The 24,894-nt window shown below is 40.8% G+C and overlaps 2 protein-coding genes across 2 annotated transcripts; both read right to left on the minus strand.

The window, feature by feature from the left end:
- Positions 1-4,366: 4,366 nt before the first annotated feature.
- sphk2 (sphingosine kinase 2) lies at positions 4,367-14,585 on the minus strand. Its single transcript, XM_028581181.1, has 8 exons — positions 14,018-14,585; positions 10,809-12,464; positions 8,204-8,353; positions 8,023-8,117; positions 7,733-7,848; positions 7,032-7,235; positions 5,309-6,902; positions 4,367-4,921 (listed from the first exon to the last, which is right to left on the minus strand). The coding sequence occupies exons 2-8, from the start codon at positions 11,263-11,265 to the stop codon at positions 4,859-4,861; spliced, it is 2,679 nt and encodes an 892-aa protein (XP_028436982.1). The 5' UTR covers positions 11,266-12,464; positions 14,018-14,585; the 3' UTR covers positions 4,367-4,858.
- Positions 14,586-16,782: 2,197 nt separating this feature from the next.
- On the minus strand, positions 16,783-24,141 carry rpl18 (ribosomal protein L18). The gene is made up of 7 exons (XM_028581415.1): positions 24,044-24,141; positions 22,745-22,831; positions 22,484-22,591; positions 21,798-21,896; positions 21,517-21,640; positions 18,300-18,369; positions 16,783-16,917 (listed from the first exon to the last, which is right to left on the minus strand). The coding sequence occupies exons 1-7, from the start codon at positions 24,044-24,046 to the stop codon at positions 16,842-16,844; spliced, it is 567 nt and encodes a 188-aa protein (XP_028437216.1). The 5' UTR covers positions 24,047-24,141; the 3' UTR covers positions 16,783-16,841.
- Positions 24,142-24,894: the final 753 nt, after the last annotated feature.

The following is a 24,894-nucleotide window of genomic DNA, read 5'->3' on the forward strand; positions in this document are numbered from 1 at the left end:
TCCACTACATTCATCTGACAGCTTTAATTAATAGTTACTTTACAAATAGTTAATAAAATACGACGTTTTATTTAAAATTAAACTACCCAACAATATAAGACTACAAGTACAGCTGAAATGATTAGTCGATTATACACTTAGTTGATTGACAGAATTGTTTTGATCGTTTCCAGTTTCTAAAATGTGAGGATTTTTCTGCACTGAATACTTTTACTTTTAATACTTTAAGTACATTTTCCTGATGATATGATATGATGTTTTCAATACTTGTAACAGAGTATTTGTACAGTGTGGTATTAGTACACATTAGTACATAGTACATTTACTAATTAAGTAAAGGATCTGAATACTTCTTCCACCACTGACTTTGAGTTAGAGGGGTACAGATTTCTAAATACATTTGAACAGTATTTTTACATTTTGTAAGTGACACTGACATGTCTGAATGTTTCCAGGTAGCTGCACAGGGGCACTAAGTGTGTCCCTGTGTCAGTGGGGGTCCGGGTCCTTGTTGTTGAGGCTGACTGCAGATGGGAAGAAACTGTTTTGATGGCAGCCTCCTGCCAGAGAGGAGGGGTTCAAACAGTTTGTGCCCGGGGTGAGAGGGATTGGCTACAACCTTTTCTGCTCGCCTCGGCGTCCTGGAGGCCGCAGGTCCTGGAGAGACGGCAGATTGCAGCCAATCACCTTCTCAGCAGAGCGGATGATACGCTGCAGTCTGCCCTTGTCCTTAGCATTGGCAGCAGCGTACCAGATGGTGATGGAGCAGGAGAGGATGGACTCAATGATGACAGTGTAGAAGTGCATCATCATAGTCAACAGCAACAACAGGTTGAACTTCTCCAGCTGCTACAGAAAGTACATCCTCTGCTGGGCTTTTTTGATGAGGGAGCTGATGTTCAGCTCCCACTTGAGATCCTGGGAGATGATGGAGCACAGGAAGCAGAAGGACTCCGCAATGTTGACTGTGGAGTTGCCCATATGGGGACAGGTGGGGCTGTGCCCTTCCCAAACTCCACAACCATCTCCACTGTCTTCAGAGCATTAAGCTCCAAGTTGTTCTGACTGCACCAGGTCACCAGGTGGTCAATCTCCCGCCTGTAGGCAGACTCATCCCGAGATTAGTCCAATGAGGGTGGTGTCGTCCACGAACATCAGGAGTTGACGGACTGGTGACTGGAGGTGCATCTGTTGGTGTACAGGGAGAAGAGCAGAGGGAAAAGGACGCAGCCTTGAGGGGAACTGGTGCTGATGGTTAGAAAATTGGAGACATGTTTCCCCAGCTTCACACGCTGCTTCCAGTCAGAGAGGAAGTCTGTGATCCACCTGCAGGTGGAGTTAGGTACGTGCAGCTGGGTCAGCTTGTCCTGTAGCAGAGCAGGGAGGATGGTGTTGAAGGCAGAGCTGAAGTCCACAAACAGGATCCTGGCGTAGGGTCCAGAGGAGTCCAGTTGCCGGAGCTTGAAACAAAGAGCCATGTTGACCGCGTTGTCTACAGACCTGTTGGCTCTATAGGCGAACTGCAGGGGGTCCAGGACTGGGTTGGTGGGGGGGCTTTGGCTTGTAGTTGGTGATCTGTCTGAGCCCTCTCCAGACAGAAGCAGAGTCATTAGCTGAAAACTGTTGTTGGAGTTTCTCAGAGTACAGTTTCTTTTTTAGCATCTCTCACCGTCTTACTAAACCTGTACTTTGACTCTTTAAACCAGTCGCTGTCTCTACTCCTCAACACCTCTTCTTTCACCAACCTTAGCTGTCTGAGTTTCAATATTAACCATACCCTTTTATCAGGTTCATCAGGTTAGTAGCTAATTCCGACTGGCTTTAAAACACAAATCAAGCAACAATTCTCAAGGTTATCAACACCGATAGTAGTAATTTGCTGTTAGCTAGCTAGCAGCTAAGATAACTCAACGGAATATTCAATTGACACGCCGTTTGGACGGGGTCGGCAGCTCCACGACGTTGTATAACTTCCCTTTCACGAATCTCTCCTTGTTTATTGTTGCTAGTTTCCTTCCTTCGCCAGGGACGCAGCGAGGTGCGTCCGGAGGAGAATTTCTAAGAAACCAATTAGAGACCAGCTTCAGGTCACATGCTGGCCGAAAGTTTAAGGCAGGGGTCACCAACCTTTTCGAAACTGAGAGCTACTTTATGGGTATTGAGTCATACAAAGGGCTACCAGTTTGATACACTCTTCTGAAATAACAAATGTGCTCAGTTTGCCTTTAGTTATATATGATTATTAATGATTAATGATACTCATCTATGTGAAGACACTGATCATGTTAATGATTTCTCACAATAATTATCAACAATGACTTAACAAGGTGGGAAACAGATATCAATATTCAATTTTCATTTTTAGAACAGGCCTGAGGGCTACTCATGTGGTCTTTGGGGGCTACCTGGTGCCCGCGGGCACCGTGTTGGTGACCCCTGGTTTAAGGACTCACATACACATCCACTACCGGCGTCCCTGCAGCCCTATGCTGCAGCCAAGAAACCGGAGGAAACATATTGAAACATAGAAAATAGTTAACCGATTAAAGCCAGTTTGTATTAAATGCTGAGGCTCTTACTACCAGTTATGAGTAAACTATTTTATTTTTCATTTTTTATTTCATTTTTGTATACATTTATATTTATGGAATTTGATGGGGGCGGCGCCCCAGCGCCCTCTATTGACAAGCCGCCACTGGGGACTGTGTGACATGCATGGCTGACTGTTAACTATTAACTGTACATTTTGTATGTATATATGTTTCATTTATTCATATGGATTTAGTCATCATTACAATTTCATCACAGGCAGTCCACTACAGACATCTTAATGGCATTATCAATTGAAGGGTTATAGCCCGATGTTGTCATATCAAATTGGTCTACAACACCATGGTCGGAGCTATGGCCATAGACAATGAAATGTTTAGTAAGTAAAACTAGTCTCTTAAACATTGAGAGTAAACATTTTGGCAAAAACTCCATTCAAAGTGTATATAGATTCTTCTATTTGGTACTGTTACAAGTCCAGACTCAAAATGTTGTATTCACATTCTGTGTAAGCACAGTGTAGTTGTGGTAGACTAGCTGCATTGTGCGCTCAAAGGAAGAAAAAAAAAAAATTAAAGGCCTGGTAAGCAAAGAGTTTTACTCCATTTTCTGCAGTCAGGTTTTAACAGTTTATCATCAACAGCCAGAATGTACAGGCTTATTATACAAAGGCATTGATTTGTCCAGGCATGACCAAAACATACAGTATGTTGATGATGACCCAAGCAGTCGGCGCATGATCCTACTGATTGATACAGTGCACATGCTAATGATTTATCCTTTATCCAGACCAAGTATATCAGCAGGTTTTATTATAACATTAAAAGATTAACATTAATTTATAAGACATGACAATTCCAAGAAGGGGCCTAAAGAATTAAATGTAAAACTCAATCTATCACTTATTTGACCAGATCAGCTCTGATGCTGGATACTTTCTAACAATGAAATTTGTTTTACCTCCATCTGATTTATCGCTTGATCAAAAGTCTGATGTGATAACAGAGAGCTTCTGGATTTTAATGTTGTGCCCTGGTCAGTCACTCCTACCTTTCAAAAGCTTTGAGTGTTTAAATTCAGACATTTAATTAATTTCAGGCTAGGAATGTAACGTGATCCATTTATTATAGTATATGGACTAGGCTATTAATACTAGTGCACCCATTTCTAGAACAAAGCATCAGATTCTGCATTGCGCTGTAGATGTATCTAAAAGTTACTATAGATTCTAGTGTTGTGATTTTATGTGCTGCTTTAACTCTAGTTATTGTACAAAATGCACTACTATACCACTGACAAAGAAGCTTGCTTTGTTCAGACATTTGTATGTTCAATATGTTGCAAAGTGTGATATCATTGACATCATAATCGTGCATCCATTGGCTAAAATGTCAGTAATGGTCACCGTTCAACGGTTCCATTGCTCCTACTATGGAATGACCCTGACAAGCTAATCTCGCTGCACTACATTGAGGAACTTGCATGAACAAAATGGTCATTAAAGTGTCCATATTTTTCTCGACTGATGCTTTAAACAGTGGAGAGCAGTGTGCTCAAAGATAACAGTAGGTAGATGAGTCTACCAGTATGTCTAAGTATATAAGCGTAGCTTTGCTTTGATGTAGTGGACGGACCCTATGATAGGTGGACAGAGATTGAATATATTTGGGTTTCTTATATAAGTAAGAACAAGTAAGGGCAAAGGTACAACTGTACTGTCCAGTGTCAGATAAGGCATTCTTTTCATGGACGGAAGTTTTTAAATTAAAACATTTGGACATAGAGAGCAGGTTAAAGATAAAGGGTTGGGGCCAAGTGAATCTCAATGTATATTTTATAGCATTTCATGTTTAAGAACAACCTTCTCTGATTTTCAACTGATTTCTTCCATTAAAAAAGGCAAAATTCAGGTAGTGCTTCTCTGCATGCATACCTCTATGTATACATCCAACACATGCACCTGCACACAAAAAAAACTCCATAAACAAACATTTGATTGTTCTTCCCTCTTACTATCCCAGGCTGTGCAGTTTTCATGCTTCTCAGGGTACGCTGAGCGTAATCCAACAACTGTGCAATGAGGCGCATTTTTCATCCATTTTTAAATTTGCTATTAATCCCTGCAGTCATGCTCCAATGATGCGTGGCTCGTGGGTTATCCCTTTCATTAAACCTCAGAAAAGCAGTTTCTGCTATCCAGGCTATTTTAAGTCTCTCTAATACTCCACGCTCTTTCAGAGTATAGATGACAGCAGAGATTACATAATTCAGTAGAGTGCTGTATCTGTCAATCAGCTCAACCACCCGATTAGAATCTGGTAATCTTCACTCCAGAGTCACCAACGATGAGACGAGCCAGGGAAGGATGAACCTGTGAAACATTGAGAGATCAGAAAATAAAATTATTAAGTCTCATAGTAACTCATAAACTCTTTTCTACAGCACTTATTACTGTAGAGGCATACAGTTAAAAAATCTCCTTACTGGTTGGGAAAAAATAATCATGTGTTTTAACATCAACCACAATCAAAATACTATCTCGTGCACAGCCCTACCAAAGTTGTATAAGGTTGTAGCGGATGTTGGCCTCTCTTTATTACAGTTTCATGAGCATGTGCTTTATGAATGGATGGTAATCAAAATCCCTAACTTGAGCAAATTAAGGGTCACATCCAATCACCTACAGTTAATACACTCAGATCAAAGCACTTCACAAATGCATTCAGTATGTACCAAACACCATTTTCCCCTTTCTGACCTGTGCTTGAAGAGGCCCATAGGGCACCAGTTCTCCATCCACAGTGAGTGTCCCCCGTGTAGACAGAGGCTGCAGCCTGAAGGCCTTACAGGAAATATGGCTCACATAAGGCGAGCTGACAGAGTGGTGGTTTCCTCTTTCCATGGCAAAGAACAGTCTCAGTAGAGTGGCTCTGGAGATCCCCGCCCGCACAAAGGTCAGGTGGATCAGCCCATCGTCAAACCTGGCCTGGGGTGCAGCATGAAGATCAGCCCCGAGGTGAGACTGATAAAGGGCCAGGACCAGGACAAAGTCCCCTTCGATGGTGACCCAGTCTCTGGTGGGAAGGGGTTGGTCGAGGGGAGGTAACAAGTCATCCCGAGGGATATTTAAAGGCAGTGAGACAAAAGGACGGTTCTTTAGGGGTCCCGCTGGCTCAGCAATGTCAAAGTTAAAAGATGAGGACGGTGTGCGTAGAGAGGGTGAGGGCGAAGTGGAATTTGGGGTGTTAGGACGGGGGACGAGGTAGGATGAAGAGTGTGGGGAGGCACATGAAGGGGAAGATGGAGGTGTCGGAGAAAGAGACAGGGAGAGGGAAGGGAGTTTAGGGGGGAGGGAGTTTGAGTGGGAGTGCTGGAGGAGAGAGAGGGGCCTCGGCCGGGAGGTGTTCTGGTTTTGGTCCAGCGTCTTGGGCTTGTTAGAGAAGGGAGAGTGACGAAAGGGAGAGGAGATTGTGAGAGATCGCTCACGAGCAATGTCCAGTTGGTAGGGTTCTTTCTGATAGTAGGTTCCATTCAGATCCATGTCCTCTACCCCGTATGAAGTACCCGAATCTGTGTCAGCCTCCCGACTGAGAGGCTGGTTGAAGAGAGCGTTGGCTATCTGGCTTGAAGGGGCTGAATTCTTTCTCAGTGCCTGTCTGGCTTTCTGGAGCCCATCTTGGTAACCCTCTGGCTCTTCATCTGCTTCTCGCCCCATGTCTACCCCACGGCTCTCTCCCGGCTCTATTGCATGCAACGCTCTCTCCCCCTCTGCAGAACCACCACTGCCTTCCCCATCCTTCCCTCTATCTTCCTCCTCCTCCATCTCACTGGAGTCTTGCTCTACAATTCCCTCATCTTCCCTCTCATCCTTGATCCCAGCCAACCTTTCTATCTTTCCCATATTGCAGTCTTCCCTTTCAATTGATTCTGAACTCTCTGAACATGTCCCTGATCTCCCCTCTTCTGCTTCCATCTCTACCTCTCTCTCTCTGTCCTCTGCCAGGCTGCTTGCCCTCACCACGCCAGTTCCTCCTCCCCTAGCCCTCTCCCTTCTTCTGTCCCTTTCTCTCTGCCTCTCCTCTTTTTCCCTCTCTCCCTCACCCCTACGCAGGCTCCTCTGTTCGCTGATGCCCATGTCAGAGCAGGTGCGATGGATGGGCGTTCGACAGAAGCCATCCAGGCCTTCTGTGATACTGCGGGAGAGGGGTCTCCTTGGCGGAGGTGGTGTGGCGTCTGGTGATGTGGCGCTAATAGAGGGAGGCAGGTAGGACAGACGACCCTTGTAGGATCGAAGAGAAGCTATGCGCACCAGGGTACCCAGGGTGAAGCGAGCTGAGCCCAGGCCACGATACCTGGAATCAGGAAAGTAAATCATTCTTTTGTAATAAATCTGTTAATACATAAAAATATATGATATTTAAGGATAACTAGAGTAATGCTTAGATGAACAAAGCCAATAGTTGATGTTCTTACACACCCACCTCTCACTCTCAATGTCCACATCGGACACAAAGCCCCAGGCAACAGAGAGGAAAGAAAACAGTCTCCTGGGTGCTGCAGTACGACTGTTGGTGGAGGGAGAAGGGCTTGTTGTCACAGAGACCACGTCCATCGGTCGAACACCGCCTCGACAAATCAAAAAGCAGCAATTCAAAAGGAGGGGCTCCCGAAGGCACATGTCATACCTGAGGGAGATATAAAGAAGACAACACCTCCTGTCAGTAAAGATAACAAGAAAACTGTACAAACAACAGGTAAATACAGAGTCCTTTCGCTATTCAGAGATTTCTAGGCCTAGATAACAAGGTGATGACAAAAACAGCAACATAGTGCTCTTTTGAAAGATGACATGTCAAATGTGTGATATAAAAGAGCTTGACTCGGGCAGGACCTAATAATGCTGAGCTCATATACAATTTTTAAATGTCCTGTGTCTGTACAGCAACCTATTAACAGCACTATTCTCAGCAAAGATGATCTAAACTAAGAAAATAATAGAAGATAAACTTAAAGATAGAAAATGGTTGATTAGTCAAGCAGTTGCAGCAGCAGTTGAGAAAATACAGAGAATATGTATTATAGGATATCCTTAATTACCACTTTTTGGGTTCACAGAGCTTAGACTGAAATATGATCTGGGATCAATAAAAGATTATCTTATATGAATGAGATACATGCTTACCCTGCATAGTGGTTGATGGAGCCAGCCAGTGCATTCCCAGAGCCACAGGGAAGAATGCCAACAGGTGTTTTTATAGCTTGTTCCCAGTCAGGACGCTCCATCAGCCCATTAATTACCTGCAGGAACACAACACAAAAGATTCTGAAAATCATATCGGTGGACACAGTTTAAGCTGTAATGTACATGTGGTATAAAAACACACGATATCTTCACGGTTATATTATTCCCCCCCTTGATTCCATACCCCTAAATTCCACGATGCTTAGCCCTCCAACAAAAGCGTTACACACCTCATGCAGCAGGCCATCTCCAGAGATAATGATGATGCCATCCCATTCTGGGAGCGATAACTCTCTGATAAGTTCTCTGGCATGGTTCTGACGCTCTGAGACAGATTCATTAAATTAACACCAGGTATATATGAAAGTTATACGTAAATGTGTTCTCTGTCTTTGCCTTTGGATGTGTTACCTGTCTGTATAAGGTTGTAGCTGATGTTGGCCTCTCTGATCATTGGCAGGATATGGGTCTGACACCACTGCATTGCCTGGCCTCTCCCACTGAAGGGATTGACCAATAACAGTAGTCGCCTGGGACGAGGTAGCAGACTTCTTGAAAATTCTGTTTGAAAAAGAAGAGAGAGCATGGACAAGTTAAAACTCAGAGTTGTTGTCCAGAACAAAGAAAGGAACTAGAGGTTCACTGCAAAGCAAGCCAACTGGGATCTGTCATTACACAGTGTTGCCCAACCCTGGACTTTGAGTGCATTCAACCATTTAAACTTCATTTATTTCACCTCACAAGATCTCATAATGCTGGCACAGAAGAGCACGTAAATCATGATACATGGTAAAGGACACAAGCAATTCTTCTTTTTTTGCATTTTAAGAAATTATATAAATTGGTAACATAGTAATACTGGATAGATATATTAACAATATAGAAACATTGATATATGAATTCAATAAAACCAGGTGGTGAAATAATAAGAATCAAATCAAATCTTGAATTCTGTCCAACTAGGGCACAGAGGCAACACTCTACTCCACTTCACTACTCTTTCATCAGCCCAGGTATGAAGCTTAGAATAAATAAAAAGCTTCTATAGTTAGCTCTGAACATCTATCTAAGATTTAGTTTGGTACAGATGGATGCCAGCGGTGCAGGGAAGGAGATAAAATAACTGCACTCTCAGATAATCCTGGATTATGCAACAAACAACACTAAAGCAAAAACAGAAAAGGCATGAAAAGTAACAGAATCAAGACAGCAATAGATTGAGAAATGGATTGATTAGGTAAGAGAAGTATAACAACAAGATAAGATGGAATGAAAGCTATGTGAGCAAAGTGGAACAGAAACTAGGGGTTAAACAAAAGGCTGGCAAAACTGAGACAAATAGGGTGAACTGCAAGAGTATGGAGGAGGCAAGAGCAGACAAAGGTCAAACAGAGGATTTGGAAAAATTTTAAATGAAGGACTTTTCTCGCTGTTGGGGGAAGGAGACAATGATGTGATAGGTAAAGAATGAGGAAAAACAAACTGACAAATTAATGAGAATTATGGGTTAAAGATTAAGTCTAAAGAAGAGAGAGGAGGAGATGACAAAAGAGTGTGATGCATACAGTAGGTAATATTGGGAGAAAGATAAATCTAAACAGTCTAAAGTAATCACTTGCGATCTCTTTGATTATTGAGGCTGGGGGGGGAAATACAGCGCTTGGGAAGAGGTGGAAAGCTGCAGCAGCCCCACCCTTTGTCTCATTTGACACTGAATGATACAGACCATGTGTGCAGGACAGATAAGGGCAGAAAAACAAAGAAGTATTAGATAAATGTGAGATGTAGTTATGTGAAACAAACAAAGAAAAATAAATCCAAACTAAGTACTCTGAATAATAAATCTCACAGCCTCTTAGGGTCTATAATTGTTAATCCCCCTTTGTTTTTGCTACATAACCCCTAGAATGCTTAACTACTCCTGATACCATTTGTGTTCTCAGTGACACAATATGGGTGAAAAGGGTCTACATTAAGTTCTGGGGGCTTTATTTCTCTCCCCAAAAGTCCCTGATCAGAGGGTAATTCCTGAGTACAGGAATCTTCAGGGTGGGGTTTGCAGGGATGACCGTTGCTGATTGGTCAAACTCACACAGCACGGCTGCTTAAACTCACTGACTGCTTTATTCATAAAACAAGGAAGTACTCTCATTTTGATTAATGACCATTTTAGGACGAGGGGAGAACATTTCTCTTTGTTTGATAACATTTAAAGTAATTATATACTCTGCTGTTGGCTTACTAACTTATTTAAAAAAAGACAGAGACAAAGAGAGAGAGCCAGCAGCCACACTGTACTGTCGGCTGCAGATGTGTGTCTTGGGCGAGAAAGAGAGAGCATGGCAGTGCTTGGAATGAGAGAAATAAACCCTTATTTTTTGATGATTTCTCAGTGGTTACGCTGTAAAGCACAGTGAGACAAAATCTATTTAGTTTTTTCTCTCCAAGTGTTTTTAGACAATACGGGCGGGCACACTGAACTGCAGGCTTTCCTAATCTTCACGGGTCTTTAGACCGCGGTGAAAACGCAGACAACAATGATCTGAAGGAACCTTCGAGTTCCTTGAAAATAGTTCTGGGGACATAAAAGACCCCAGAACATTGTGTTGAAACGTGGCTATGCTGTATTTACAGAAAAGTCTTGGGTCACTGTGACATTAAGCTAGGGCTGGGCGATATGGACCAAAAGTCATATCCCGATATATTTTGGCTGAATATCGATATACGATATATATCCCGATATTTTTTCTGTAAAGTGAGAGCAAATATTGAGTCAAAGTCAAATATGACATGTCACAAGTAGTTTCATAGAAACCGGCTATTTCAGTGAACAGTTACAAAAGCTAATGAATAAATAATGAACAGGTTTCTTCACCTGGTTCATGATTAAATGCTCAGCTGTTCAAATAACAATAAAATGTAAACTGGACTACTATGACCAGAATGGTCCTGTAACACTATCTAACAACCATCACCCAACCTGGACAAGCAAGCCTCTAGTGAGACACACACTCACCTGTTTCAGCAGTGACAGTCACACCTCTGAGCAGACACTGTACAGCAGCTGACCACCTCTCAGCTTCAGACCTGCTTTCTGCCAGGTAGGCCCTCACCTGCCTGCGCCGAGACACCCCTTTACGTCGTTTGCCTGGCGGGTACCAGTACAGCACCAGGAGAGGGGGCGCAGGGGCGCGAGGGCAACTGCACCCCACTAGCTCTGATAAAGGCAGCAAGAGACGGGCTTCCTTCCCCGGCCGTGGTGACAGCCGCTGGATATGTATGTGGGTGTGGGTGAGGGTCAGGGCATAGTTGGAGGCTGGAGCCGGAGTAGGGGAGACAGCGGGAGAGAGTCTTCCCGGACCACCAGGGCTGTTGGGGCAGCTGTTATTGTTGCTGCCTGAATCCCAGCTGGCAAACTGACCATGAAGGAGGGCTTCTGCTGTGGAAGGTGAAGATGGTTCAGGAGATCGCATCCTCACTGCTGAAGTGGACAAGGCTTTTACAGGAAAAAGTTGGTTTAACAAGTTTTAGGGTCGGGTTTTCTACAGTTAGAGGCTTGTGGAATCCGGCAGCCCTCGTACGATTTGCAGGGAAAATCCAAATGTATCTGAATGTCAGTCTGAGAGCTTTATCCCTGAAATCTCCTCAGAATCATTCTCCCTCTTTAGTGTTTGGATTCAAGAGACAATGTCACACAAAAAAAAATCTGCTCTTTGTTTCCGTCTGTCTATTAAAGAGGTATATCTTCATTTGAGAAGAAAACTCCAGTTCAAAGGTTCTTCTGTTTAGAGTATTTATCCAGTGAAGATGGAAACTGCTGAAGATCAGTCTTTGTGTCACAGTTAGAAAGCTCCCATCAGTTTGATCTGAAGAGCCATCAGCTTCTACAGTTTACTGCCAGTGGAAAAATGAGCAATACTTCAACATATTCAAAGACAATAAAACTTAAAAATGTATATTTTTCCACTACAAGATAAGTAATTTAAACAAAATTGTTCTTCACAAAGATTGCATAAGTAAAAAAAAAAAAAAAAAAAAAAAGAATGTTTACTTTACAACTTAAAGGCGCCTATTGCGATAACAATATCAGGCAGCTGAGCAGCTCCTCAACATTAAAAATACATCTTTAAATAATTACACAAACAGACAAAACTAAAACTCTTGGTTGCATTGAAAAATAGATCCATTAAGTATGAATAAGAAAAACAAACGCACCTTGTTTAAACAAGAAGGCTACAACAATTAAATTAAAGCACAAGTAAAGAATTCGGTAGAGTATGTTGGATGGTAAGTGCTGGCCGAAATGTAATTTATTCCTGCAATGATATGATAAGTGCAGACTTTTTTCAAGACCTTTGATACCTCTATTGCTATCTTTAATCTCTGTGATATAGGAGGCTGACACGAGGAGTGACTAGGTCAGTCCTCTAGACAGTAGTGTGATACATTAAAGTTTCATGCAAACAAATACTCCTGCATACTATTTCATTATCTGTTCTCCACAAGGAGAGTGTAAACACCAGGTAAGACAGGTGGAGACTAGACAACAAAAAAATAAAATAATAAACCTAACAAAAGACAAACAAGGAGACAGTTCCAGGTGGACTCTTAGTCTATGTCATGGTAATGTCCTTGAGTCAAGCCTCACGTTCCCTCCCAAAGATCTTTATTCCTGTAAGAACACAAAGGAGGAAAGGAGGACAAAAGTCAATTTTTACAGTGGAAAAAAGAACTGCAGAACTTTAATGTATGGATGATCCACATGAAATAATTTTGAGAGCAGATGGGTAAGAAATTCACATTAAAGAAGGGGGCCCACTAAACTAAATAAATAATTTGTTTGCCCCTAATTCACCTGGGATTTCACTGTGCAAAGTTGAATATTTCTGTATCACACTTTTACAACTGGAGTAGAACAAGTACAGAGAAGAACGGTCATGATAAGAGAAAAAGATTACGGTTACAGGGTGAAGCAATACAAGCACCACCTTGGTCTTTGTACAGAATGACTTAACAGTCACACATCCTCACCGCCTTGCTGAGACACCACATAATTATGCATGAAATGTTGAATGAGAACGACCACATCTGGTTGGTATTTTCTTTTCTTTTCTTAAATAGGGCTTTTGTGTAACAGGATTTGGGGAACCAGTGTCTCTTTCACAATTTGAATCTAGGATTCAGATTTAGCAAATTGCTGACCTACATTGTACTGGATTTTAGAGGTTTTGCAATACGCATTAGCATGAAACAATCTTACTTAGCAATCCTAAATTGTTCCCGAGTTAATAATCCATCCAAGTCAGCAGGGTCCAGCTAATTAGACTTTAGAGTGTCAAAGTACAACAGGACTATCAGCGTGGGACTTCGGTATAACGTTACCCGAAATTAATAAACTAGTCACATCTTTCAAGTTTTATAACAGCCCGGAAACACTATGCAAGCTGTGGTGCAGACAAAATCAATACTTGGCTGATGCCCTGTCGTGATTAAACACACACAAAAAGTACCCCAGTGACCAGTGATGCCCATTGTTGCACCTTACGTCCTTGAAATGCAGGGCGTGGGACATCCAAAAATAATATCGGCAGGCTAATTTTGTCCCCCACACAATGGGTCTGTTGTTGAGTGACTTTGGGGTATTTTGGGCAGGTTTCGGTTAGCCGTCGTAACAACTTAGCTAGCTAACTCTTGCTGTACGTTAGTTTAACAGTTACAGCACACTTAAGCTGAAGATACATTTTCATAAATGTTGCAGCCTATGAAAAAGCTATCAACAACCAAAAAGCGTTAAAAGTCACGAATCTTAACGTTAAATCAAGGTGATACAGGCGCTAGCTAATGTTGTGAATACAGTAAGCTGCGCAACACAGCGCTGTCAGTTAGCAGTGGCTAGCAGTTTACTACTTAAAATGTAGCCTGAGTTCAAGCTAATTTACGGCACTATTGACACTTTATTTTCTTCAAAAATACTACAAATTACCATGGGTGCACTGACAAGTCCCAATTTGACATTTTACGTCTCGTTTATTGATTGGTTTAAGGAGGTAACGTTATCCAAGTTAGCGCAGATAACGGTGTATCACAACGTTAACGTTAGCCAAGGATTCTATCAAGCCGGAGTAACACGAACATTTGTAACTTTTACGGTTATATTTTTACCAGCATCCGCTTAGAAGGAGCCAAGTTTAATGTAATATATCAAGGCATAACACCGCAAAATACCTCATCTTGTCTCCCCCCCTCACGACGAGAGTCGCTTGCTCTGGAAACTGTAGCTCCGTGCAGGAAGTGTCTGGAGACGCAGCAGCGGTAGCTTTGAGCGGCGGAGCGGAAGTCCAATGGCGATAAGGAAAACATTGCAACACCCAGCGACATTCTCCTATCATTGACAGACCAACACTTCCTGGCCACGTCTTGTTTTTTTCCGGCCAACTCGTCAATACCTATGGTCAATACTGATCAAACGTCAGATTTCCTTAAAACTTCAGTGAAGGCTGGAAATGGAAAGAAAAGCATTGGTCTCGCATCGAGACCAAAGCAAGCGATTCGGCAGGTTGGTTTACCGTTTACGGAATGGGACTCCCATGGCCTGACAAGTGTTCGCCGGTTACATTTACTGGCCACCGCAGCGCGATGTTGGGTTGTTTTTTTTTCCCATGTTTATATCTCTTAATTTCTTCGCTGCAGGCCACTGCGTTCTTCCAGCACCCCCTTGCAGCCATTAAACGCATTATCCTCATTCAAAATGAGAATGAATGGACAGCTGTGTGTGTGTTAGGGATGGCTGAAGTGAAACTGACGTTCCGAAGCTTTGTCGAGATCCCGAAGCGCAGATGTTTCGAAACACTGATTCAAAGCGTGATTCAAAACACCCATGTCACGTGACTACGGCTAAATGAAACATCGGAGTGTTTCACAAGTGTTTCAACAGGTGGCATAAATCAGCGTTTGATTGACAGGGTCGGGAACACACAATCGCACATCAGTATAAAAGTGAAGTCAACACATCTTGACCTCGTGGGTTTTTGTGAGAGGAGTTTGATTTTGAGATAGCGGATTTTTGGTGATATAGTGACATTCATAGTGCGAGTTGTTTAGTTATATTTAGGCTTACATTTAAATTTACACATTGACTGATAGGCTAGAGACAGAGTATACATAGTGACACATTAACATATTGATAGGTAGATACATATATAGATACACAGATAGATAGATGTATAGATATAGATAGAGATATATAGATATATAGATATAGATAGATAATTAGGATTGAAATATAATAAACTGTTGGGACATTCATATTTTTGAATAAAAATCTATAAAGAATTGAGACATTGTGGCTTGATTTCTTTTATTAATATTCTTTTGTCATGACCAAAATAACATTATGCACAGTGAGGAGCCTACAGGTTACAAGCTTCACATATTAGAAAAATACAATAATAAAAAATGGCTCATTGTCAAGGTTGTTTTAGATCAACACCTGCAAGTGACCACTAGGTGTCATCGTTGAGACGGGTGTCGGATTGTTTCGAAGCCTCGACACAATATGGCACATTTGCTTCAACGGTTTCATTGTTTCACGAAGCCTCGATCTGCCCACCACTAGTGTGTGTGTGTGTGTGTGTGTGTGTGTGTACACCCAGGGGCGTAGCACCAGACCCTGGGCCCTATGCATAGGCAGTCCTGATGGCCCCCCATGTTCCTCAACATCATAGAAATGAAAAATAATAATTGGGCCTCTGTACACATGAATCTGTAGGCTTAGCTGTTTATAGGGTAATAACTATTAACTGTAATGCTTAGAGTAGCCTGATAACACACATTTCACACTTTCTCACCATTCTCTAGCCTACTTTACTGTGGTTACTACTACATTTTGTTTGTTTTCTCTGTACCTTTACTTGCCAGCCTGCGTACTATGGTGTCTCTCTGATCATCTGTTAATTTATCTGGCCATAGTCCTGGATCCTCTGGCAAAAACTGGTCTGCACTGCTCTGCCTACTTTCCAGAACTGAGGGCCATGTGTTTCACAATGTTAACATCTGCTTCTACTAAATTTGACATAACTATAATGTTGACATGATAGGTATCTACCAATGAGCTACCAAGCTACCTATGACACTGATTAGCCTATTATTGCTAATTATTGACATTATAGCCTATTCATTTAAAATTAAACATGTTTTAAATTAGGCTATTACACATTACAGCATTGCTATTGTAGTTTATTTATTTAGCCTTTACCTCAGATTACAAGTATAACCAAATTATCATTTGAAAGTGTATGTTCTGCTCTTTATGTGGGTTGTCTGTTTTTAGCATTAACAGTCAGAGACATTCAAGCAGTTTAGTACCATGGATTTCGTTTTCTAGTTTGTGCTCACCTTTCTTTGAAAATAAGTCAGTTACCAATTGTTGCCCCTCATTTTGTTTTCCCTCCTTCTCCTGTCTTTCCTTTCTTTTTTGGTAGCCTGATTTGAGAAAGACATTTTTACAGCAGAAGTTTGCGCTCCACCAGACGCTCAATTGAACTAGCCAACATAAACAAAATGCGTGCAGATGGACTAAACCATTTGGCGCATTAGCAAGGGGTGGGTGAGACCTTAGTCTTTTTTGTATACAAAATGTAGTCAACCAAGTTATTCAGCCAATACACTAACTTTACATTTCATCTGACATGCATTATGAAATTTAATTAGGAAATGAAAATATCTAGGTGAAATAAAATATATTAGACTTTTTAAGGGCCCTCTCTCCCCTTGGGCCCTGGTAATCAGTATTGGTTTTACCCCCAGTCCGACGCCCCTGTGTCTATATACATACAGTCTATGGTGTGAACATAGCCTAAATGGGAAATGTGTTAGCTTCATCATGGTCCTCTCCTGTGATGTTAGTCAGCATTTTACATGTTCTGCTTTTAATCAGTGACAGATGTTTTTGCAAGGGTGTGCAAGCTGTCCAATAAAACACTAAAGGCAACTCATTTTGTACAGTCGATCCTTTATTTGTATCAGATTGCATGGAAAACAAAGACACAGACTAGTTCTTGTAAGCACGGCTGGCTCTGCGACCACGAGCTCTCTCAAACTTTCTGCCCTTGGAGCGGATGTAGGGCCTGGAGAAGACAAACAATAGTTTAGTATAAAATGGTGTCACAAACCCAACCTTAATATGCTAATACCAGCCTTACAAATGACTGCAAAGCCGACGTAGCACCCCCACTATTCACAACTTATCACTAAAATTGTTTAAGAGTCATCATTCATTTTTACTTGTGTGCCAACTACTCACTCTGGGTTTGTGTTCTGACAAAGCACTGATTTAACTCCGTTTTACAATGGAGCTTAATGGCATTGGATTTCTTGTGCTCAAAACTCTTCTCAATAAATAACACTCGCAAACATGAGTATTCCTTTGCTATAGTATACTGTAGATTGTGATTGAAATCACATGCTGTTTGGATAATCTTGTGTGATCATAACCCATATTTCCAAAGAGGTGTAGACAATGAGTTTTATGTACATGTACAGAATATTCAGCCAGACACTATAGGCCTTTTACATGTCCAAATCGGAAATGCACAGGTGTTAAATTAGGGCTGTGCAATTAATCGAAATGTAATTGCGATTATGATTTTGGCTCCCAATGATCACAAAAACAGAATAATCGAGAAATGCAATTTAGCTCATTACGTTTTGCAAGTAAATGTATTTTCTCTTGTGTTCTGAATAAAAAAAAAAAGAAATTTCAGTTTGTATGTGTTTTTTTTTTTTTACTGTTGATTTATTTAACTTTTTCCACTGTTTTTTAAGTTGCAATAATTGTTTAAATATTGACCAAAATAATTGTGATTATATTTTTTCCCATAATCGAGCAGCCTTATGTTAAATATAAAATGAATGACAACTGAAATCCATTTAGCTGCTTCAATTTCAAAATGCTGGCATTGCCCATACCGGTTGACCGTGGCACTTAATTAGAAGAGGGTCATCGTTAATGCTATTAGTAACACCTGTGCTTTTCCTACTTAGACAAGTCAAAATGTCTGCTGTGAAAACACCCATCATCTCAAAAACAAAAAAAATAATCTAACTGTTCTCTGAAAACCACACTATATATATATATAACAGCACTCAGATTAAGAGCAAAATACACTGCATTTTCTTGGTTAACTGCCAGAATTGAACAAAATATAGTCGCAACAGGTTTTTTCTAACAGTCATGCCAACAGTTTATGCAAATTTGTCTCATAGGCACTTGACCTGTTGAACACAGGTGTAACCAGTAACCTCACCAATGGTAGCATTGTATTCTAGTGTACCAGGGCCATACGCTTACTGGCACACTTAAGGAACAAAGTGAAGATTTATTTTATTAGTTACACCTGTGCTTTTCCCCTTACTACCTATTATGGATAATCCACTTAAATAAATGCTGTATATAATCATATTAACCAGAATATCAGACAAGATGGAGATGAAGCAACTGTACACTTACTTGGTGTGGCTATGGGGAGTTCCAGGGGCTTTTCCAAAGTGCCTGTACACCTCTCTGCCTTTACGGGGTCCTGAACAAACAAAGGTTTCAGATTAAAAGCAGATACAAATATACAGCATCTCATAAAACATTACTAGCAAAACGTATTCCCACTCACATTCCTAAAGTATAATTCTAACATGCCACATTTTTATTGGCTGGTGGCAGATATTAAACTTACAATATGTAACTTTCTGCCGCTAGGGGTCTCTCAACCAAAAACAATGGACGGTAAAACTGGACTTTTGATGACATTGGGAAGTTGCGTGGAATTATGGGAGTTTTTAGTGTTAAACACCTTCACTGCCGGTTAGAATGCATCAGTTCACAGACAAGTTTACCCATTCAAGTTTACGTTTATTCATGTTATTGTAATAAAACAGCTGCAGTTTCCCCAACATAATTACGAAATTTCGGCAGGGAGGAGATTTTCGGCACATACACCGGTAGTGCTACGGAGATGTAGCTACCGCTATGGATGGCCGCTGTTGTGACTCGTCACTGGGTCCGTTTCCCGACGTTTAATTAAACTGCCGTTAGCGTCGTAAGCACCAGGCACTGGAGATAAGTTCTGGCCGGGGGATGCTGTAATGAAAGTAGCTGGCTGATAGCTGACTGGGGGCTAACGGTAACTAGCTAGCTATATGTCCCAGGGCTGTTGTCAGCTGTCATCCCGACTGAGTTTCTCTGTGCCGGGGGAGTGAGGCAGACAGACCGGGGTGTGCTAGCTGGCTAAATTAGCATTAGATTAATCGTATACAGCTAACGTTACTAGGGAAGTTATTCGTGGGTTAGCTCAGTCCTGTTAGCTGTGGTCGAAACAGTCATACTAAAAATAACTATTAGCGTGTTGAACGATGTTGTAACCTCATAATGTTACCAAAGAATTTCTAATAGTTACCCACAAAGCTTTAGCATCAACGTTAGCACATTGTAGTAACGTCAAGCTGGTATCGATATTGAACTTACAAAATAGATAAGGTCTCTGTTGTATTACTGTGATAAAAAGTGGGATTTAATTAATCACAAAATGATGCTGTATGGCAAAAAAAAAAGCAGTATTACGGTTACAAGTATTTTTTTTCTGTGACATTGTATGATTTACAATTACTCCTGAACGTATCATCTTGGTGCCAGTATTCTGACGGAAGTTAGAGTAACTGGAGGGTGAAAGGTTATATGACGCCAGTGACGGAAACGTATTTGTAAAGGAAACGTGCCGTGTCTGAAAATAAAATAACAGATTTCTCTGGGTTTGACATTTGGTGGAAACATTTGGGATAGTGTAAGAACACAACTCAAAAATATATAACATAGGAATGGTCGTTTTTAGACCGTTTAAAGCAGAAATGTTACATATTGTACCCTTTAAGTACAAATATCTCAAATTACAGTTCTGTATTTGTTATTAAATTTTCTCAAGTTATTTAAAAAAGTATTGCACATTTTTATGTATTTCTTATGCTCATTTAATTTTGCATGTTCAAGTAAAAAAAAAATAAAAAAAAACACATTTCCAAAGGTTACCAAATTCTTGATAATCCTTGATAATCAAGTAAACTCATGATATCATGATATTGCAATATTGTAAATCTCAATATGACCTTTTCTCCAAATCGTGCAACCCTATTAGTAATCTAGCACCACTTTATTTTTGGCTTCAGAACCATATGGATGTCCTAACTGAACCGTATATAAGACAGAAAAACTAATGTGTGCACCTCCTTACGTATACAGGAGGATATTTTTGATTTGTTGGCAGGAACATATTTTGAAAACAAGACATCTCTTCTCTTCCAATAATCAATCTTGTGGATTAATAAATTTACCAAAAAACCAGCGCTAAATGATAACTCCCATAAAACTCTAGCACTTGATGCCGATAATTTATAGCATTTGGTTATACTTTAGTGTGTAAATACGATGTGGACTACTACAGTTTTCAAACTTTTCATGCAATGGGGAAAAACACATTTGGTTAGTTGAAAGATTATCAGTAGAAAACTGCACTTTAACATGTAACTCCCTTTTCCTTTTATGTGACCTGGTTTTCAGTTCAATTTACAATAAAAATGTTGAAAATGATTTCCTTTCAATTTTTATTTAAAGCAGCAGAGCGGCAGAATTTAGAACATTTTAATATCTGTCTATTCAAGTAATACAATCGGCATACGTTATTGCATATTTCCCTCATAATCTGGCAGCCATGGTATCAGTGTATCATTTTAGAGCTGCAAAGATTAATTGATTAGTTGTCAGCTATTAAATTAATCGCCAACAATGTTGTTGATTGATTAATTTTAGTAATTTTTACAGTACAAATTCTCATTCCAGCTCTTAATGGGAATATATTTATATTATATTATTATATCCCATTATAGTTTCTTCACTTTTCCATGACAGTAAACATAATTTCTTTGAGTTGTGGACAAAACAAGACATTTGAGGAAATCATCTTGGGCTTTGGAATACACTTACATTTTTCTGAAATTTTATAGAACAAAGAACTAATTAAGACGATGAAAATAATCGTTCGTTGTAGCCCTATATTATTTAATATGATCAACTGACTATGCTACATTTGTAATTAATGTGAGCTTGATTTGTAGACCACTTTGATGGCCAAAATTCCCCCCAGCACCATTGGGATGTACAGTGTGTCTACATGCAGCAGTAACCAGAGTATGGTCATAACCCAGGTTGAGTGAATAACCGGGTTATGCCTGTTCTCCCTGTATACATGAGCGGGAAAGAATCTTTGGTGCCGATGGCCCGCCACTGATTCGGGCTTCGCTCTTTTGATATATGGCATCAAAGCAACAAACTACGACTCACAGCGCCAACGGATTATTTTCAATTCAAAAGCCACTCCAGCTGAGTGGGGAGGGGCAGTTGAAACATGCGCAGATGCTTAACCCAATCATACCCCGGTTAAGGTGTATACATAAAGGAATACCCTGGTTACTGAAGGAGTTTTCTACCTCTGTCAACCGGGTTATGAAAACTCCCATTTTAACTGGGGTAAGGCGTTTTCATGGCGTTTGAGAAATCAGGGTATGGCCTTAACCCAAATACAAATCAGTTTTTTTTTAAAGTGCATATAAAAAACACACTGAATGAGGGCTTACATTATGTACTACAATTGCGTCATTGTATTGAATATAACATGTTTATTTACCTGACAGCAGCACTGTGCCCTGTCCTTTGGGAGAAGCCAAAGCCAGCTGGTCAAAGGTCATCACCTGACCGCCTGCCTTCAGGATCCTGCGGCGGGCACCATCAGTTACCCTCAGAGCGCAGATCTGTGGGAACACAAACAGGACATAAGGACTATATCAGAGACTGTCACCAACAACATTACAATGTTGAGGGAATATACGCAATGGGCTGAATCACATCTTTATGGGGAAGGAACACTAATAGGTTAATTCTAACATTCTAAAAAAAAATAATGGTTACCTTGAGCTTGGGGATATCCTGAATCCTGACATCATCAGTGACGGATCCCACAACAACTGCAATTCTGTTCTCACGGCCAGGCATCTTCATCTTACGGATCTGGTTGCCATGGAAGCAAAGTCAGAAATTTAGCACACACGTCTGAACTACTAACAGGGCTCATGCAACTTTAACATTAGGACTTGGGCAATATCATGCAGGCAGTTGTTGGCTGCATTACATGGATAACATTGTGTCTACAATAATTTGACCACCAGTTCATATTTAATATATTTCCAAGGTTAGTGTTGAGATGCAATACAACTTAAGAGCCAGATAAAATAAACACCAGCCAAAGTTCTATCAAATTTTGTTAACCCAATCCAAACTACATCCTGAAAGTCAGAACCGCTGGAAAGCACAACAGGTCCAATGAAAACTAGGGATGCACCAATCCATCTTTTTCTTTACCAAACTCTCACATCAGGTATCTATTGATACCAATGCTTTTACCAAATATGACAAAGAAACCGTATTTGATGTAGCTCTGTCACATCTGCACTGAGACTGATCCAGTGGTTCAAATCTATGCAGCCCTAAAAACAACAGTCAAACCAAATGTACTTATTGGAAAAAAAATTCTAAATCTAATAAAGAAATAATGGATTAATTAATGGTGGACAGGATGGGATACAATTGAAACTGACCAGGCGGGAAATGGAGATGGGTGGCCTGTTGGTCCTGCTCATGAAGAGCCTCCTCAGGACGACCTTGTTGAAGGGAGCATTAGAGCGGCGGGCCAGGAACCTGTACAACTTTAAGAACCCAGCCGGATAGTTAGGAATATCACATAATATTAGAATGAAGAATATAGTTGTCAAGTGATAATTTTGTGTGCCAAGATGAGAGAAATAATTACTAGTGGTATTTTTCCAATGAGTAAAGCATAATGTGTAAATAGAAATTACCTTGACCAGGAGCCTCAGGTAGATATCCTGGCTTTTTGGCTCTTTCCTGTGCACCTTACGGTCCTTGTTGTGTCTGATGTCAACTCCCTTGAAACAAAACCACATTAATAGAATATTACAGTAATGCATTCACAAGCAGCACAGTCAGTTTAATCTTAAGCACTTTGTATACCAATAATGGCATCTATTACACCCAGGCTTCATTCTTAATCTTATATTGAACATTCACGTCTACCACGACAACGCAATGTTCTTCTTCTCCTTCTTCTTTAGAGTTTAACGGCAGTTGGCATCAAAGTCGTTGCATTACTGCCTCCTATTGACAATTTCTCAATATCTATCTATTCAGACCAATACACTACAATTTCCTAAAAACACAAGTACCTTTCAAAAACACAAATAGATATTTCCTTCCATTCATAATAACACCACTTTCAAGGACATCTGTAATCCTGAGTTCACCTAAACCTAATTTCCGTAGTCCAGCAAACATAACCCCTCTTTCTCGGACATATTTCCTGCATGACATCAATACATGCTCCACTGTCTCCATTACCTCACATACATTGCACAGGCCAGTCGGATGTTTCCCTAATATAAAAAGTGTACCATTTAATCTACTGTGACCTATTCTCAGTCTACTGACAATTACTTGTTCTTGTCGGTTAAACCCACTGTAACTCATCCCTTCTTGGCCTACCTATACTGTTGCCACTGTCTGGAAATTTCTTTCCACACAATGCTTTTCCCCTCTGACTTTGATAGTGTAGTATTCAGTTCCACAGCACCTCAACGCAATGTTAAACTATGAGAGTAATTTATATTACTAATAAAAACAGTAACGTCCCTTTAGTTAATAAGCTCAACATGTAACGTTAGTAGCGTACAGGCCGGTTCACACGTTGACACTCCACAGCTAACTGCTATCACCAGCGGCAAAGCAAACAAGCTTACACTCTAAAGTATGGCTGAATTTGACATTTAGAAACAAACGTTAACATGGCGAAATAGGAATTAAGGATTAACATAATATTCTGCATTCTGAACCCCTTTTAAAGCTCGTTTCTGATCAAGCTCAGGACGTGAAGCGGCTACCTGGACGGCACTACATCAGCATCAAAGAGGGTAAGCTAGTATCATTTACATGGTCAAATAACACGAAATCATAACAGGACTGTAACGTGAATGATGTATAGAACCAGTAAAAGTTTTCGTTGAGGAAATACGATGTTTTAATTCAGAGGATGATCGTGGATAGTCAAGATTTCGTAGTTTACATTTTCTACTTGCAGCACCTACCATCTTGGGCTCAGAGCGAAAAGGGAAAAGGAAGAGCTGAGGTCTCGCGATAAACACTGCGCTGAAATCTCGGATCTCTGATTGGTTACGGGGGCATGCGCTTCCTGCAGGAAGAAGTCAAAACAACTGCGATGATTCAAGATGGCGCCTCCAGTGGTGAAGACATAATTTTATAGGTTATAGGAAGGTTGTTTTAGCATCAATGGGCAAGAGATATGATAGTTTATTACTCATTTAGTGACTAATTTTGATTTATTTTATGAATTTGTACAGTAAAAACACACTTTTAATTTAATTCATGATATTTGAGTCGCTGGGTCACATTGCATGAAAGTTATTAAAGGTCCTATGACATGGTGCTCTTTGGATGCTTTAATATAGACCTTAGTGGTCCCCTAATACTGTATGCGAAGTCTCTTTCCCAAAATTCAGCCTTGGTGCAGAATTACAGCCACTAGAGCCAGTCCCACAATGAGCTTTCCTTAGGATGTGCCATTTCTGTGTCTGTAGCTATTGAGGATGAGAGAGGGGGGGGGCAAGGTGGATGCTGGGGGTGTGGCCTTGACCAACTGCCACTTTGCTTGTTTTTGAAAGCCATGATGTCTGTCTTTCTAATTCTCTGGGCGGGCAAAGCAGAGAAAGGGGAGGTAATCTTGCTGCTTATGACCTCCTAAGAGATTTTTTCAGGGGACTACTTTTGCGTTCCCTTGCAATATGTTTTGCATTCCCAAGTAATAAGTTTGGCGATCCCTGCAATATTTTGCGGGGCTCCGTACTTCTTCACACCAACGATCACTGAACTTTAATTTAGGCTATGGCATTTACGTGGGTTTAAGCTAATGGTGCGCTCT

This window comes from Perca flavescens, chromosome 6, assembly GCF_004354835.1.
Source record: "Perca flavescens isolate YP-PL-M2 chromosome 6, PFLA_1.0, whole genome shotgun sequence".
Taxonomy (NCBI): domain Eukaryota; kingdom Metazoa; phylum Chordata; class Actinopteri; order Perciformes; family Percidae; genus Perca; species Perca flavescens.

What these genes read in the sequence shown, in the direction of transcription:
- rpl18 (XM_028581415.1), bottom strand. An exon ending in ACCTGAGGCTCCTGGTCAAG is followed by an intron (nt 22,592 to 22,744) that starts GTAATTTCTATT and finishes GGGTTCTTAAAG; the next exon opens with TTGTACAGGTTCCTGGCCCG. An exon ending in CCATCTCCATTTCCCGCCTG is followed by an intron (nt 21,897 to 22,483) that starts GTCAGTTTCAAT and finishes CATGGCAACCAG; the next exon opens with ATCCGTAAGATGAAGATGCC.
- sphk2 (XM_028581181.1), bottom strand. Translation starts at nt 11,265, where the DNA reads ATGCGATCTCCTGAACCATCTTCACCTTCCACAGCAGAAGCCCTCCTT. An exon ending in CTACAACCTTATACAGACAG is followed by an intron (nt 8,118 to 8,203) that starts GTAACACATCCA and finishes AATCTGTCTCAG; the next exon opens with AGCGTCAGAACCATGCCAGA. An exon ending in TCCATCAACCACTATGCAGG is followed by an intron (nt 7,236 to 7,732) that starts GTAAGCATGTAT and finishes TATCTCCCTCAG; the next exon opens with GTATGACATGTGCCTTCGGG.